Here is a 16,711-nt window from a genome sequence, read left to right as displayed (position 1 = left end):
AGTTGACTCATTACTGCAGCCACATCACTGAAGAGAAAGAAGGACTAGGGGAGACATGATAGTATTGTTCCAATATCTCAGGGGTTGCCACAAAGAAGAGGGAGTCAAACTATTCTCCAAGGCACCTGAGGGTAGAACAAGAAGCAATGGGTGGAAACTAATCAAGGAGAGAAGCAACCTAGAACTAAGGAGAAATTTCCTGACAGTTAGAACAATTAATCAGTGGAACAGCTTGCCTCCAGAAGTTTTGAATGCCCCAACACTGGAAGTCTTTAAGAAGATGTTGGATAGCCATTTGTCTGGAATGGTATAGGGTTTCCTGCCTAGGCAGGGGGTTGGACTAGAAGACCTCCAAGGTCCCTTCCAACTCTACTATTGTATTGTATTGTATTGTATTGTATTGTTATTCACAGGGAAGTAGAATAACAGTATAACAGAGTTGGAAGGACATTGGAGGTCATCTAGTCCAACTCCATGATGAAGCAGGAGATGATGAACCTATACGATTCCAGATAAATGGTTGTCCACTCTCTTCTTAAAGAGTGAAGGAGCACCCACAGCTTCTGAAGTCAAGCTGTTCTACCTGTTTATTGTTCTAACTATCAGGAAATTTCTCCTTATTTCTAGGTTGGTTCTCCCCTTCATTAGTTTTGATCCATTGCTGCTTGTCCTGCCTTCAGGTGCTTTGGAGAACAGATTGACCCCATATTCTTTATGGCAGCCCTTTAGGTAGAGGAAGCTATGACAATACTGCTATGACAATTTAGGACAGGGGTCTCCAACCTGTAGTTTGCAACCAATTGTTGGTCTGCAGTCCATTAGGAACCCGGCTGCAGAAGTCATGGGCAACCAAGTGCATGCAAGTACAAAGCTGCATTTGTGAAAGCAGCGCATGTATGAGTAAAACCATCCCCTTCTCCTGACTTCACCCCCCTCTGCTGCCTCAACCAGTCTGCTAAGGCAGAAAGGTTGGGGACCCCCGATTTAGGAGGCAGGAATGACTGGATGCACTCTTCTTTCTTTTCATCCAATAGGAACTTCCATTCAAAAAGAGATTTTCAGAGATTTATAAAAACTTAATGATGAATTCCGGCCTGGGAGATGTGGATGCGACACAGAACTACTATAGATCTAACAATACCAATGAGAACGCAGGAGAGATCACCGCACTTGACTTAGGAGCGATTGCTTTGATGGGCCTTATTTTAATTACCTGTTGTATTGGGTTTGTGGGCAATGGCTACATCATCTGGCTACTTGGCTTCCAGATTAAGAGAAACAGTTTCACCACATTCATCCTTAACTTGGCCATTGCAGACTTTGGGTACCTCACATCTATATTTATATATAACATCCACCCATTCAGTGATTTTCAAGAAAGCGAAATTTTCTACATCTTCTGGGTCTCTTTCTCCCATGTGATGTACATCAATACTCATTTCCTTATGACCGCCATCAGCATTGACCGGTGTGTAGCCGTCCTCTTCCCAATCTGGCATCGCTGTTCCCGGCCAAAACATTTGTCCTCCAGCATCTGTATCTTCCTTTGGATCTCTTGTTTCCTCCTGGGTGGAATTTTGAGTGTTATGAAAGTCTTTGGAAAGTACAGACTGCTCAATTTGCATTTCCTTGTGACTGCTATAATTTGCCTTCCATTGATCACATTCTCTACCGTGGTCCTTTTCATCAAAGTGTGTCTTAAATCCAATCAGAAGAATCAGGGCCGGCTTTTACTGATGATTTTAATTACGCTTCTCTGTTTCCTCATCCTGGCTTTTCCATTAAGTGTCCTTGGGGTGACCATTAGTTTTTCTAGCACAGATACTTACAATCAATTGGGATATTGGCCTATCTGTGGAATGCTTTTTTCCTGCCTAAACAGCAGTATTAATCCAGTGATCTACTTTCTAGTTGGGAGGAAAAAAGGGGCTCGGACCAAGGAGAGCATGAAGGTCATTTTACAAAAGGTCTTCAAAGAAGGGGAATCTGGTGGAGAGAGCAACAGATGAGAAAAATAGACCACCAGGCAAAATCTTAAATCACTAGGTCAGTAAGAAAGGATGGAAAGATGGTTAGTTAAGCAGGGAAGCAGTTACAGGTGGATCCAATATGTCCTTAGCCATTCTACAAATCTGCAGGGAAAATCATCTCTTCGTTTCCTTGGTGGTCTCTGGGTTTCATTGATTGCAGACATTTCATTACCTGATTAGGTAACGTTATCAGTGCTAGAATGGAATGAGGTTTATTTATATACAACAGCTTGCCCTGTCAATGTTGGTGTTGGCATTGTTTTCTCCTTGGTAGTCCCTTGATTAGACTGCTATTTGTTTATTTATTTATTTATTTATTTTATTGAACTTATTAGTCGCCCCCTCTCCCCACAGGGACTCGGGGCGACGTACAGAGCAATAATCAAGATAGCACCATATATCGTGCAGAGGAGGTAAAAATAAGTCCATAAATAAGCATACTTACAAAATTTAAAACCCCAAAAATATTAAACTCTAAAAACTTTAAAAAACAAAATTTCCCATTATAAAATGACCTGGGGTGGCAAGATTGTAACGTTATGCCAGGCCGGCTTGACAAAACAGGTAGGTCTTCAGCTTCATACGGAAGGAGCGAAGGTCGGTTGTTGTCCGGATGTCTGGGGGGAGGTCATTCCAAAGGGTAGGGCCCACCACAGAGAAGGCCCTACTCCTGGGCACCGCCCTCTGGCACTCTCTAGAGGACGGCACCCGGAGTAGCCCCTCTCTGTGTGAGCGAATGGGTCGCAGGGATGTATGGGGCAGGACGCGATCCCGCAGGTAACTGGGCCCTGTGCCATGGAGCGCTTTGAAGATGGTAACCAGTACCTTGAAGCGCACCCGGTAGGCCACAGGAAGCCAGTGCAGCTCGCGCAGGATAGGTGTTATATGGGAGAATCTCGATCTCCCCATAATAACCCGCGCGGCTGCATTCTGGACCAACTGCAGTCTCCGGGCGCACCTCAAGGGGAGCCCCATGTAGAGAGCGTTACAGTAGTCCAGGCGGGACGTCACCTGCGCGTGAGTGACTGTGCGCAAGGCCTCCCGGTCCAAAAGGGGCCGCAACTGGCGCACCAGGCGAACCTGGTGGAACGCCCCCCTTGCCACGGCCGCCACGTGATCTTCTAAGGTCAGCCGATCGTCAAGGAGGACGCCCAAGTTGCGCGCCCCTTCCACCGGGGCTAATTGCGCATCCCCGATGGTGAGCGATGGAATATGCTGATTGAATCGGGAAGCCGGGAACCACAGCCACTCTGTCTTGGAGGGGTTGAGCCTGAGCCTGTTGTCATCCATCCAGACCCGTACGGCTTCCAGACACCGGGCCATCACTTCGACAGCCTCGTTGGGGTGGTTTGGGGTGGAAATGTACAACTGAGTATCATCAGCGTACAGATGGTAACTCACCCCCAAACCACGGATGATCTCGCCCAGTGGCTTCATATATATGTTGAACAGGAGAGGCGAGAGGATCGACCCCTGTGGGACCCCACAAATGAGGGGCCTTGCGGTCGACCTCTGCTCCCCCGTCAACACACATTGCGTCCGGCCAGAGAGGTAGGAGCGGAACCACCGTAGCACGGTGCCTCCAACCCCCAACCCCTCCAGCCGGCGCAATAGGATACCATGGTCGATGGTATCGAAGGCCGCCGAGAGATCTAATAGGACAAGGATGGAGGAACAACCCCCATCCTTTGCCCTCCAGAGATCATCCACCAACGCGACCAAGGCCGTCTCCGTGCTGTGACCGGGTCGGAAGCCGGACTGGCGCGGGTCTAGATAATCAGCTTCCTCCAGGTGGTGCGGAAACTGCTGAGCCACCACACTCTCAACAACCTTCGCTAATGTTTGATTGTTGTTGTTCACCTGTTTTTATCTCCTTTCTCCTTTTCTAAATGTATAAACGGTAAATAGCAATAAAGTGAAGACCTTAGACTAAAGTATCAAAATTAATGTAGGATTGTTCTTATTTAATAATATTTTTATGATTTTGCTGTCATCTATTAATGCTACATGTATTTGAGATAGCTGGGACTTTGTAGTCAAAACAAAACACTTTTTTTTCTTGAGAACCCAGGAGATTGTCACATCTGGTCAAAGGAAGGAGGAGTGATGTCACCAGACAACCAGACAGAGCCGTGATTGGACCATGTGACTGACTGTTTTGAGAAAGTGACAAACTTTTATTTTTAATTAGGTGAAAACCGTGGGAACCTTCAGAGTCGGTTTTCACCAGATCTGTGCCAATATGATCTATCCAATAAAGCTATTTTGCCTCTGAGTTTTGCTTGCCTTCTATTACTTGGGATCCTGACATCCTAATCACTCCAATATAATAATAATAATAATAATAATAATAATAATAATAATAATAATAATAATAATAATAATAATAATAATAATAATAATAATAAATATTTATTTCTTAGCCGCACCCTCTCCCGAAGAACTCGGGGCGGCGTACAATAAAACATAGGAAATAAATATATAAACAAACATACATATAACAAAAACGTATACCAAGACATATACATATACAAGGAGGAGGTGAGCTGATGAATAAAAAACAATTAAAAACACAATGTTTAAAAACCCCTAAATAATTTAATACAATTAAAATACCCCAAATAAAAACCCGTCAGGAGCGATATAGTTGGATCAAAGTTGAGCCAGGCCAGCTACTTGAAAAAGGTGGGTCTTGAGCTTTACACGAAAGGAGCGGAGGTCAGAGGTATTCCTAATATCTGGGGGGAGGTCATTCCACAGGGCTGGGCCCGCCACAGAGAAGGCTCTACTCCTAGGCACCGCCCCCCGGCACTGCCTGGTGGACGGCACCTGGAGGAGACCCTCTCTGTGCGAGCGGATTGGTCGCAGGGATGTATGGGGCAGAATACGATCCCGCAAGTAACTAGGTCCTGAGCCATGTAGATATAGGTGGCAATGCTTGTACTGTTGTCACCCATGATGGAAGGGCTGCACAGCTCACAGTTCTTCCTTCAGTTGTCCAGCCATTCTCACATAGTCTGAAAAATGCTTGGAAAAGGAAAGTGAATTCAGCATTCCACCATCTTTGCTTCTTAAGCTCTTGAGTCTCCAAACTCAACCAAAATGGCCAAATGTGACCAGCGTTAGTCCACAGGGCTCCTGTCTCAAATCCTGAGATTAAAACTAGATACTCTTCTCTCCACATGGAGTCCTGACCTCTGTTGTCATTTTGTGCAGTGGGGGGAGTGGATGATGGAAACCAGAAACTAGACCAGTGTCCACTCCATCCTCAACAGCGAACGCTAATTGGGTATAATGGGAGGATTCACTGAGATCCAAAGTCTTCCAGTCCTCAGATAAATTATTCAGAATTGAAGAACTAATCCAGCTCGGTTAAGTAGGTGCTACCCATACCAGGGCAGCTTTGATTACAACATCCTACAATTGTCATACTTTGGAGTAGCAGGTAATAGCAAGCAGACCTTCTGCAGAACATATTGTTTCAGCTCTGGGATGGGTAAAAAGATCTTGCTAAAAAACAATGAGATATGTTCTTTATCTTGCATAATAAATGTGAGCACGAAGCGATAACACAACCTGGTTCTTGTTTTTGCAAGATAATCACCAACTGTAGAATAAGGGGACAGCCCAAGAACCAAAGCTGTCAATTGAGTTCTGAAGGAGGACTGAAGAAGCTTCAGGGATGCGAGGGAAAAGGTTTTCAAAGACAAAAACCAAGGAAGTCCTTTCTTGGTGCCTTTTGGGAAAGCACCTTTGGGAGATGGCAAAGATGTTATGAAGATGGTCCCCATACTCATATTTCTAATGACCAAAGAGGAGAAATAAACATTAAAGAGATGGTAGGATCAAAACAAAAAAACAGGCTGCATAGTTGAATGATTGTGATCAGCTGCCTCTCATCCTCAGTGGTCAAAGTGCCATTTATCAGCTGAGAAATCCAACTGTCAGTGAAGATTTGTTCTTTGGTCTTCTCACATAGTCTACTTAACCAGAGCATCTTAAAAGAAATATAATCTGGAGAACAATTTCCCCTGTTCCCCAAAAGCTTTCTTTATAAGGAGAGGCTACATTTCTGAACAGTTCTTCAAAATTCAGCTTTGTCTAACTCAGCTTTTCATTCCTTTGTCCTAGGAGGCTCAGGCCAACTCTCTCTCTTCTATACTAACTCTTGGTGATTATCGTAGACAAACAAAGATCACATCTTGGGAGTCACATGGTGGTGGTTTCCGATTAGAAAACCCACAGAGGATGTGTGCATCTTTTAAGCTTTCTTCTTCAAGCCAGAAGCGGAAGCTCTTCAGGTTTTCTGCAAGAGATCGATCCTCGCCTGCTATCTACATCCAAGTACATCCAAATCTGCAGACAATTCTTTAAACCTTGTAACTCAAGATCGGGTGGATGTACTTCCCTTCTGTCTATGAACTTCATCTAAATTGGACTTAAAGATATCTTGCTTGCAGGTCCTGCCATCCCCACTCATCGCAGACTCCAAATATGAAACAATAATCTTCCACTCGCCAACTTTGAAGGCTTTGGACCATCTCTTTCAGGTACGTTATAATTTTGGAAGGTTTAATTTGACCCGGGGATATGCAATCAGTAATAGCCATTCCTTCAGTAGTTGTATATTTCTATACCTGATATTTATATGTTGACTGTGATTTTTCAAATCACAGTTCACAATTTTTCAAATGTTCAAACTGGCTCTGATCTGCTGTATTGGGAAGCAGGTATTATAATATGCTCCTGCCTAAACAGCAGTAGTAACCCAGTGATCTATTTTCTAGTTGGGAGGAAAAAAAAGGAGCTCAGTCCAAGGAGAGCACGAATTTTGCAAAACACCTTCAAAGAAAGTGAAGCCACTGGAGGGAGATAGAAGAGCTCAAACCCACTTGCAAGATCTCTGTTCTGCTGTCAGGCCTGCAGCCATGTTCCTTTTGGATCTTCGGCCTGCCACACTTCTATTTATTCTACTCTGCCTTTTCTATTGTGGGAAAATGGGAAGGGGGATTGTATAGAGTTAGACGCTATGTAGCCAAAACAAAATTCCTTTCTAGAAAGCCAAGGTCATCCTTTGTCTCTGCACCTCTGCATCTGACCGGAACTGGATGGGCGGAACTGCCAGCATGGCAGTGGAAGATTGGACCATGTGATGATGGACTTGTGGGTGTTGTATATTTCTATACCTGATATTTATATGTTGACTGTGATAACAGTCTCAATTGTGATGCCCTGATTTTCACTCATTTCCCAACCTAATTTTAGCCAACACGACAGAAGAGTACAAGTATGTCAGGAGCAAACAAACTGTCTGGAACCCAAGATCAAGGGAGTAAGATATTTCCTCAGCTTACCCATAAGTGTTTTTCATCAGTGTTGGTTCTTTACTTCTATATGAAAATTCATCCCATTTGTTTGTGTATTACCTGGGAAAATTCCAGTTCATCACAGAAAGTTTCGACAGGTACTTACAGAAAATATTCTATATTTAACTAATGGAGAGAACCAACCTAGAACTAAGAAGAGTGGAAAAAAGCCCTAGGGGTGACATGATGGCAGGTTTCAATATTTGAGGGGCTTCCCCCCAAAGAAGAGGGTGTCAACCTATTTTCAAAATTACCAGAAGGGAAGATGAGAAGCAATGGATTGAAAGTAATCAAGGAGAGGAGCAATTTGGAATTAAGAAGAAACTTCCTAATAGTGAGAACAATTAACTAATGCAGGAGTGTCCAAACTTGGGAACTTTAAGACTTGTGGACTGGCTGGGGAATTCTGGGAGTTGAAGTCCACAAGTCTTAAAGTTCCCAAGTTTGGACACCGCTGAACTAATGGAACAATTTTCCTTCAGAAGTTGTGGGTGCTTCATCACTGGAGGTTTAAAGAAGATAGCCACTTGTCTTAAATTATATAAGGTCTCCTGCTTGAGTAGAGGGTTGGACTAGAAGATCTCCAAGGTCCTTCCAACTGTGTTATTGTTATTAAGTAGATCAAAATGGGGTGTGTTAGTGTCTTGTCCTTTCTTTGGAAGGATATGTAGCTCTGCAAAATGTTTAAGCTACCCAGTTTTCCCTCGTATCATCCCCTAACTCCTAATTTCAGGTCATAGATATATTTTCTTATGATGAAATCTTATTATCTCTGTTATACTCTGGGCACCATAGCAACCTAACAATGAAAGCATCAGGAAACTGCTGCCTTCCATATTTTTTGCTTTGTAGCTGACATGAAGATTTTGAATGTATCAGAGCAGTGGTGGCAAAGCAGCAGAGAAAATATTGCTGAATTTCAGTAGATTGAAACCATCCAATGCAATCCAATGCCAGTTAGATTTTCAGATATGTATGGAAAAGCATGGATGGAACGACACTCTTCTTAGATGTGTTAATAAACAGTTCAAGGAGTTGGCTCATTACTGCAGCCGTATCGCTCAAGCTATTCACAGGGAAAGTAGAATAGCAGAATAACAGATTGGGAAGGACTTTGGAATTCTTCTAACCAACTTCCTCATCAAGCAGGAGATCCTATACCATTCCAGATAAACGATTGTCCAATCTCTTCTTGAAAACCTGCAATGTGAGAGCACCCACAGCTTCTGAAGATAAGCTATTCCAACTGATTATTGTTTTAACTGTTAGGATTTTTCCCCTTATCTCTAGGTTGGTTCTCTCTTTGATTATCTTGATCCGTTGTTGCTGCTTCTGCTCTCTGGTGCTTTTGAGTACAGTTCTTTGTAGCAGCCTTTTAGAGACTGGAAGCTATGACAATATTGGTATTAATTAGGAGACAGGAACGACTGAATCCAATCTTTTTTTTTCTTTTCTTTAATAGGAGCTTCCATTCACAAAGATTTTCCGAGGATTACAAAAGCTGAATGATGAATTCCAGCCTGGGACATCTGGTTGCTACAGAAAACTATTATAAGTATAACAATACCAATGACTCATATGAGAACGCAGGAGAGATCACCGCATTTGACTTAGGAGAGATTGTTTTGATGGGCATTACTTTCATTACCTGTTGTATTGGATTGGTGGGCAATGGCTACATCATCTGGCTACTTGGCTTCCAGATTAGGAGAAACTGTTTCACCACATTCATCCTTAACTTGGCCGTTGCAGACTTTGGATTCCTCACATCTATAGTTATACATAACACCCACCCTTTCACTGATTTTCAAGAAAGCAAGATTTTCTACATCTTCTGGGTCTATTTCGCCCATGTGATGTACATCAATACTCATTTCCTTATGACGGCCATCAGCATTGACCGGTGTGTGGCCGTCCTCTTCCCAATCTGGCATCGCTGTTCCCGGCCAAAACATTTGTCCTCTAGCATCTGTATCTTCCTGTGGATCTCTTCTTTCCTCCTGAGTGGAATTTTGAGTGTTATGCAAGCCTTTGGAAAGTACGAACTGTCCAATCATCATTTCCTTGTGACTGCTATAATTTGCCTTCCATTGATCACACTCTCTACTGTGGTCCTTTTCATCAAAGTGTGTCTTAAATCCAATCAGAAGAATCAGGGCCGGCTTTTACTGATGATTTTAATTACCCTTCTCTGTTTCCTCATCCTGGCTTTTCCATTAGGTGTCCTTGTGGTGATCATTAGTTTTTCTAGTACCTATACTTACAATCAACTGAAATATTGGCTTTTGTGTGGAATGCTGTTTTCCTGCCTAAACAGCAGTATTAATCCAGTGATCTACTTTCTAGTTGGGAGGAAAAAAGGGGTTCGGGCCAAGGAGAGCATGAAGGTCATTTTGCAAAAGGCCTTCAAAGAAGGGGAGTCTGGTGGAGAGAGCAACAGACAAGAAAAATAGACCACCAGGCAAAATCTTAAATCACTAGGTCATTAAGAAAGGATGGAAAGATGGTTAGTTAAGCAGGGAAGCAGTTACAGGTGGATCCAATATGTCCTTAGCCATTCTACAAATCTGCAGGGAAAGTCATCTCTTTGTTTCCTTGGTGGTCTCTCGGTTTCATTGCTTGCAGACATTTCATTACCTGATTAGGTAACGTTATCAGTGCTAGAATGGAATGAGGTTTATTTATATACAACGGCTTGCCCTGTCAATGTTGGTGTTGGCATTGTTTTCTCCTTGGTAGTCCCTTGATTAGACTGCTATTTGTTTGATTGTTGTTGTTGTTGTTGTTCACTTGTCGTTATTTCCTTTCTCCTTTTCTACATGCATAAACTGTAAATAGCAATAAAGTGAAGACCTTAGACTAAAGTATCAAAATTAATGTAGGATTGTTCTTATTTAATAATATTTTTATGATTTTGCTGTCATCTATTAATGCTACATGTATTTGAGATAGCTGGGACTTTGTAGTCAAAACAAAACACTTTTTTTTCTTGAGAACCCAGGAGATTCTCACATCTGGTCAAAGGAAGGAGGAGTGATGTCACCAGACAACCAGACAGAGCCGTGATTGGACCATGTGACTGACTGTTTTGAGAAAGTGACAAACTTTTACTTTTAATTAGGTGGAAACCGTGGGAACCTTCAGAGTCGGTTTTCGCCAGATCTGTGCCAATATGATCTATCCAATAAAGCTATTTTGCCTCTGAGTTTTGCTTGCTTTCTATTACTTGGAATCCTGACATCCTAATCACTCCAATATAATAATAATAATAATAATAATAATAATAATAATAATAATAATAATAATAATAATAATAATAATAATAATAATAATAAAAAATATTTATTTCTTAGCTGCACCCTCTCCCGAAGAACTCGGGGCGGCGTACAGTAAAACATAGGAAATAAATATATAAACAAACATACATATAACAAAAACGTATACCAAGACATATACATATACAAGGAGGAGGTGAGCTGATGAATAAAAAACAATTAAAAACACAATGTTTAAAAACCCCTAAATAATTTAATACAATTAAAATACCCCAAATAAAAAACCCGTCAGGAGCGATATAGTTGGATCAAAGTTGAGCCAGGCCAGCAACTTGAAAAAGGTGGGTCTTGAGCTTTACACGAAAGGAGCGGAGGTCAGAGGTATTCCTAATATCTGGGGGGAGGTCATTCCACAGGGCTGGGCCCGCCACAGAGAAGGCTCTACTCCTAGGCGCCGCCCCCCGGCACTGCCTGGTGGACGGCACCTGGAGGAGACCCTCTCTGTGCAAGCGGATTGGTCGCAGGGATGTATGGGGCAGAATACGATCCCGCAAGTAACTAGGTCCTGAGCCATGTAGATATAGGTGGCAATGCTTGTACTGTTGTCACCCATGATGGAAGGGCTGCACAGCTCACAGTTCTTCCTTCAGTTGTCCAGCCATTCTCACATAGTCTGAAAAATGCTTGGAAAAGGAAAGTGAATTCAGCATTCCACCATCTTTGCTTCTTAAGCTCTTGACTCTCCAAACTCAACCAAAATTGCCAAATGTGACCAGCGTTAGTCCACAGGGCTCCTGTCTCAAATCCTGAGATTAAAACTAGATACTCTTCTCTCCACATGGAGTCCTGACCTCTGTTGTCATTTTGTGCAGTGGGGGGAGTGGATGATGGAAACCAGAAACTAGACCAGTGTCCACTCCATCCTCAACAGTGAACGCTAATTGGGTATAATGGGAGGATTCACTGAGATCCAAAGTCTTCCAGTCCTCAGATACATTATTCAGAATTGAAGAACTAATCCAGCTCGGTTAAGTAGGTGCTACCCATACCAGGGCAGCTTTGATTACAACGTCCTACAATTGTCATACTTTGGAGTAGCAGGTAATAGCAAGCAGACCTTCTGCAGAACATATTGTTTCAGCTCTGGGATGGGTAAAAGATCTTGCTAAAAGACAATGAGATATGTTCTTTATCTTGCATAATAAATGTGAGCACGAAGTGATAACACAACCTGGTTCTTGTTTTTGCAAGATAATCACCAACTGTAGAATACGGGGACAGCCCAAGAACCAAAGCTGTCAATTGAGTTCTGAAGGAGGACTGAAGAAGCTTCGGGGATGAGAGGGGAAATGTTTTCAAAGACAAAAACCAAGGAAGTCCTTTTGGGAAAGCACCTTTGGGAGATGGTGAGAAAGGCAAAGATGTTAAGCTTCATGGTCCCCATCCTCATATTTCTAATGACCAAAGAGGAGAAATAAACATTAAAGAGATGGTAGTATCAAAACAAAAGAACAGGCTGTATAGTTGAATGATTGTGATCAGCTGCCTCTCATCCTCAGTGGCCAAAGTCCCATTTATCAGCTGAGATATCCAACTGTCAGTGAAGATTTGTTCTTTGGTCTTCTCACATAGTCTACTTAACCAGAGCATCTTAAAAGAAATATAATCTGGAGAACAATTTCCCCTGTTCCCCAAAAGCTTTCTTTATAAGGAGAGGCTACATTTCTGAACAGTTCTTCAAAATTCAGCTTTGTCTAACTCAGCTTTTCATTCCTTTGTCCTAGGAGGCTCAGGCCAACTCTCTCTCTTCTATACTAACTCTTGGTGATTATCGTAGACAAACAAAGATCACATCTTGGGAGTCACATGGTGGTGGTTTCCGATTAGAAAACCCACAGAGGATGTGTGCATCTTTTAAGCTTTCTTCTTCAAGCCAGAAGCAGAAGCTCTTCAGATTTTCTGCAAGAGATCGATCCTCGCCTGCTATCTACATCCAAGTATATCCAAATCTGCAGACAATTCTTTAGAGACTCTAGAAAGAGTGCAGAGAAGAGCAACAAAGATGATTAGGGGACTGGAGACTAAAACATATGAAGAACGGTTGCAGGAACTGGGTATGTTTAGCTTAAGAGAAAGAAGGACTAGGGGAGACATGATAGCATTATTCCAATATCTCAGAGGTTGCCACAAAGAAGAGGGAGTCAAACTATTCTCCAAAGCACCTGAGGGTAGAACAAGAAGCAATGGGTGGAAACTAATCAAGGAGAGAAGCAACTTAGAACTGAGGAGAAATTTCCTGTCAGTTAGAACAATTAATCAGTGGAACAAATTGCCTCCAGAAGTTGTGAATGCCCCAACACTGGAAGTCTTTAAGAAGATGTTGGATAGCTATTTGTCTGAAACGGTATAGGGTTTCCTGCCTAGGCAGGGGGTTGGACTAGAAGACCTCCAAGGTCCCTTCCAACTCTACTATTGTATTGTACTTTAAAAACCTTGTAACTCAAGATTGGGTGGATGTACTTCCCTTCTGTCTATGAACTTCATCTAAATTGGACTTAAAGATATCTTGCTTGCAGGTCCTGCCATCCCCAGTCACCGCAGATCCCAAATATGAAGCAATAATCTTTCACTTACCAACTTTGAAGACTTTGGACCATCTCTTTCAGGTACGTTATAATTTTGGAAGGTTTAATTTGACCCGGGGATATGCAATCAGTAATAGCCATTCCTTCAGTAGTTGTATATTTCTATACCTGATATTTATATGTTGACTGTGATTTTTCAAATCACAGTTCACAATTTTTCAAATGTTCAAACTGGCTCTGATCTGCTGTATTGGGAAGCAGGTATTATAATATGCTCCTGCCTAAACAGCAGTATTAACCCAGTGATCTATTTTCTAGTTGGGAGGAAAAAAAGGAGCTCAGTCCAAGGAGAGCACGAATTTTGCAAAACACCTTCAAAGAAAGTGAAGCCACTGGAGGGAGATAGAAGAGCTCAAACCCACTTGCAAGATCTCTGTTCAGCTGTCAGGCCTGCAGCCATGTTCCTTTTGGATCTTCGGCCTGCCACACTTCTATTTATTCTACTCTGCCTTTTCTATTGTGGGAAAATGGGAAGGGGGATTGTATAGAGTTAGACGCTATGTAGCCAAAACAAAATTCCTTTCTAGAAAGCCAAGGTCATCCTTTGTCTCTGCACCTCTGCATCTGACCGGAACTGGATGGGCGGAACTGCCAGCATGGCAGTGGAAGATTGGACCATGTGATGATGGACTTGTGGGTTTTGTATATTTCTATACCTGATATTTATATGTTGACTGTGATAACCGTCTCAATTGTGATGCCCTGATTTTCACTCATTTCCCAACCTAATTTTAGCCAACACGACAGAAGAGTACAAGTATGTCAGGAGCAAACAAACTGTCTGGAACCCAAGATCAAGGGAGTAAGATATTTCCTCAGCTTACCCATAAGTGTTTTTCATCAGTGTTGGTTCTTTACTTCTATATGAAAATTCCTCCCATTTGTTTGTGTATTACCTTCGAAAATTCCAGTTCATCACAGAAAGTTTCGACAGGTACTTACAGAAAATATTCTATATTTAACTAATGGAGAGAACCAACCTAGAACTAAGAAGAGTGGAAAAAAGCCCTAGGGGTGACATGATGGCAGGTTTCAATATTTGAGGGGCTTCCCCCCAAAGAAGAGGGTGTCAACCTATTTTCAAAATTACCAGAAGGGAAGATGAGAAGCAATGGATTGAAAGTAATCAAGGAGAGGAGCAATTTGGAATTAAGAAGAAACTTCCTAATAGTGAGAACAATTAACTAATGCAGGACTGTCCAAACTTGGGAACTTTAAGACTTGTGGACTGGCTGGGGAATACTGGGAGTTGAAGTCCACAAGTCTTAAAGTTCCCAAGTTTGGACACCGCTGAACTAATGGAACAATTTTCCTTCAGAAGTTGTGGGTGCTTCACCACTGGAGGTTTAAAGAAGATAGCCACTTGTCTTAAATTATATAAGGTCTCCTGCTTGAGTAGAGGGTTGGACTAGAAGATCTCCAAGGTCCTTCCAACTGTGTTATTGTTATTAAGTAGATCAAAATGGGGTGTGTTAGTGTCTTGTCCTTTCTTTGGAAGGATATGTAGCTCTGCAAAATGTTTAAGCTACCCAGTTTTCCCTCGTATCATCCCCTAACTCCTAATTTCAGGTCATAGATATATTTTCTTATGATGAAATCTTATTATCTCTGTTATACTCTGGGCACCATAGCAACCTAACAATGAAAGCATCAGGAAACTGCTGCCTTCCATATTTTTTGCTTTGTAGCTGACATGAAGATTTTGAATGTATCAGAGCAGTGGTGGCAAAGCAGCAGAGAAAATATTGCTGAATTTCAGTAGATTGAAACCATCCAATGCAATCCAATGCCAGTTAGATTTTCAGATATGTATGGAAAAGCATGGATGGAACGACACTCTTCTTAGATGTGTTAATAAACAGTTCAAGGAGTTGGCTCATTACTGCAGCCGTATCGCTCAAGCTATTCACAGGGAAAGTAGAATAGCAGAATAACAGATTGGGAAGGACTTTGGAATTCTTCTAACCAACTTCCTCATCAAGCAGGAGATCCTATACCATTCCAGATAAACGATTGTCCAATCTCTTCTTGAAAACCTGCAATGTGAGAGCACCCACAGCTTCTGAAGATAAGCTATTCCAACTGATTATTGTTTTAACTGTTAGGATTTTTCCCCTTATCTCTAGGTTGGTTCTCTCTTTGATTATCTTGATCCGTTGTTGCTGCTTCTGCTCTCTGGTGCTTTTGAGTACAGTTCTTTGTAGCAGCCTTTTAGAGACTGGAAGCTATGACAATATTGGTATTAATTAGGAGACAGGAACGACTGAATCCAATCTTTTTTTTTCTTTTCTTTAATAGGAGCTTCCATTCACAAAGATTTTCCGAGGATTACAAAAGCTGAATGATGAATTCCAGCCTGGGACATCTGGTTGCTACAGAAAACTATTATAAGTATAACAATACCAATGACTCATATGAGAACGCAGGAGAGATCACCGCATTTGACTTAGGAGAGATTGTTTTGATGGGCATTACTTTCATTACCTGTTGTATTGGATTGGTGGGCAATGGCTACATCATCTGGCTACTTGGCTTCCAGATTAGGAGAAACTGTTTCACCACATTCATCCTTAACTTGGCCGTTGCAGACTTTGGATTCCTCACATCTATAGTTATACATAACACCCACCCTTTCACTGATTTTCAAGAAAGCAAGATTTTCTACATCTTCTGGGTCTATTTCGCCCATGTGATGTACATCAATACTCATTTCCTTATGACGGCCATCAGCATTGACCGGTGTGTGGCCGTCCTCTTCCCAATCTGGCATCGCTGTTCCCGGCCAAAACATTTGTCCTCTAGCATCTGTATCTTCCTGTGGATCTCTTCTTTCCTCCTGAGTGGAATTTTGAGTGTTATGCAAGCCTTTGGAAAGTACGAACTGTCCAATCATCATTTCCTTGTGACTGCTATAATTTGCCTTCCATTGATCACACTCTCTACTGTGGTCCTTTTCATCAAAGTGTGTCTTAAATCCAATCAGAAGAATCAGGGCCGGCTTTTACTGATGATTTTAATTACCCTTCTCTGTTTCCTCATCCTGGCTTTTCCATTAGGTGTCCTTGTGGTGATCATTAGTTTTTCTAGTACCTATACTTACAATCAACTGAAATATTGGCTTTTGTGTGGAATGCTGTTTTCCTGCCTAAACAGCAGTATTAATCCAGTGATCTACTTTCTAGTTGGGAGGAAAAAAGGGGTTCGGGCCAAGGAGAGCATGAAGGTCATTTTGCAAAAGGCCTTCAAAGAAGGGGAGTCTGGTGGAGAGAGCAACAGACAAGAAAAATAGACCACCAGGCAAAATCTTAAATCACTAGGTCATTAAGAAAGGATGGAAAGATGGTTAGTTAAGCAGGGAAGCAGTTACAGGTGGATCCAATATGTCCTTAGCCATT

General features: G+C 42.1%; 3 protein-coding genes across 2 annotated transcripts; all 3 read left to right on the top strand.

The window, feature by feature from the left end:
* The window catches only part of LOC309391039 (mas-related G-protein coupled receptor member H-like), a 145,080-nt gene that overhangs the window by 28,281 nt on the left and 100,088 nt on the right, over positions 1–16,711 (top strand).
* On the top strand, positions 6,334–9,849 carry LOC309390843 (mas-related G-protein coupled receptor member H-like; the record flags this gene model as incomplete). Its single annotated transcript, XM_081950660.1, has 2 exons — positions 6,334–6,580; positions 8,859–9,849. Exon 2 carries the CDS (start codon positions 8,902–8,904, stop codon positions 9,847–9,849), a length of 948 nt encoding a protein of 315 aa, XP_081806786.1. The 5' UTR covers positions 6,334–6,580; positions 8,859–8,901.
* LOC309390844 (mas-related G-protein coupled receptor member H-like) lies at positions 12,633–16,605 on the top strand (the record flags this gene model as incomplete). The annotated part of the gene is made up of 3 exons (XM_081950661.1): positions 12,633–12,668; positions 13,248–13,337; positions 15,615–16,605. The coding sequence occupies exon 3, from the start codon at positions 15,658–15,660 to the stop codon at positions 16,603–16,605; it is 948 nt and encodes a 315-aa protein (XP_081806787.1). The 5' UTR covers positions 12,633–12,668; positions 13,248–13,337; positions 15,615–15,657.

The sequence above is a fragment of the Natrix helvetica genome (genome assembly GCF_964273705.1).
Source record: "Natrix helvetica genome assembly, chromosome: 4".
In the NCBI taxonomy this organism is placed as follows: domain Eukaryota; kingdom Metazoa; phylum Chordata; class Lepidosauria; order Squamata; family Natricidae; genus Natrix; species Natrix helvetica.
This window is presented reverse-complemented; position numbering and strand designations above follow the sequence as displayed.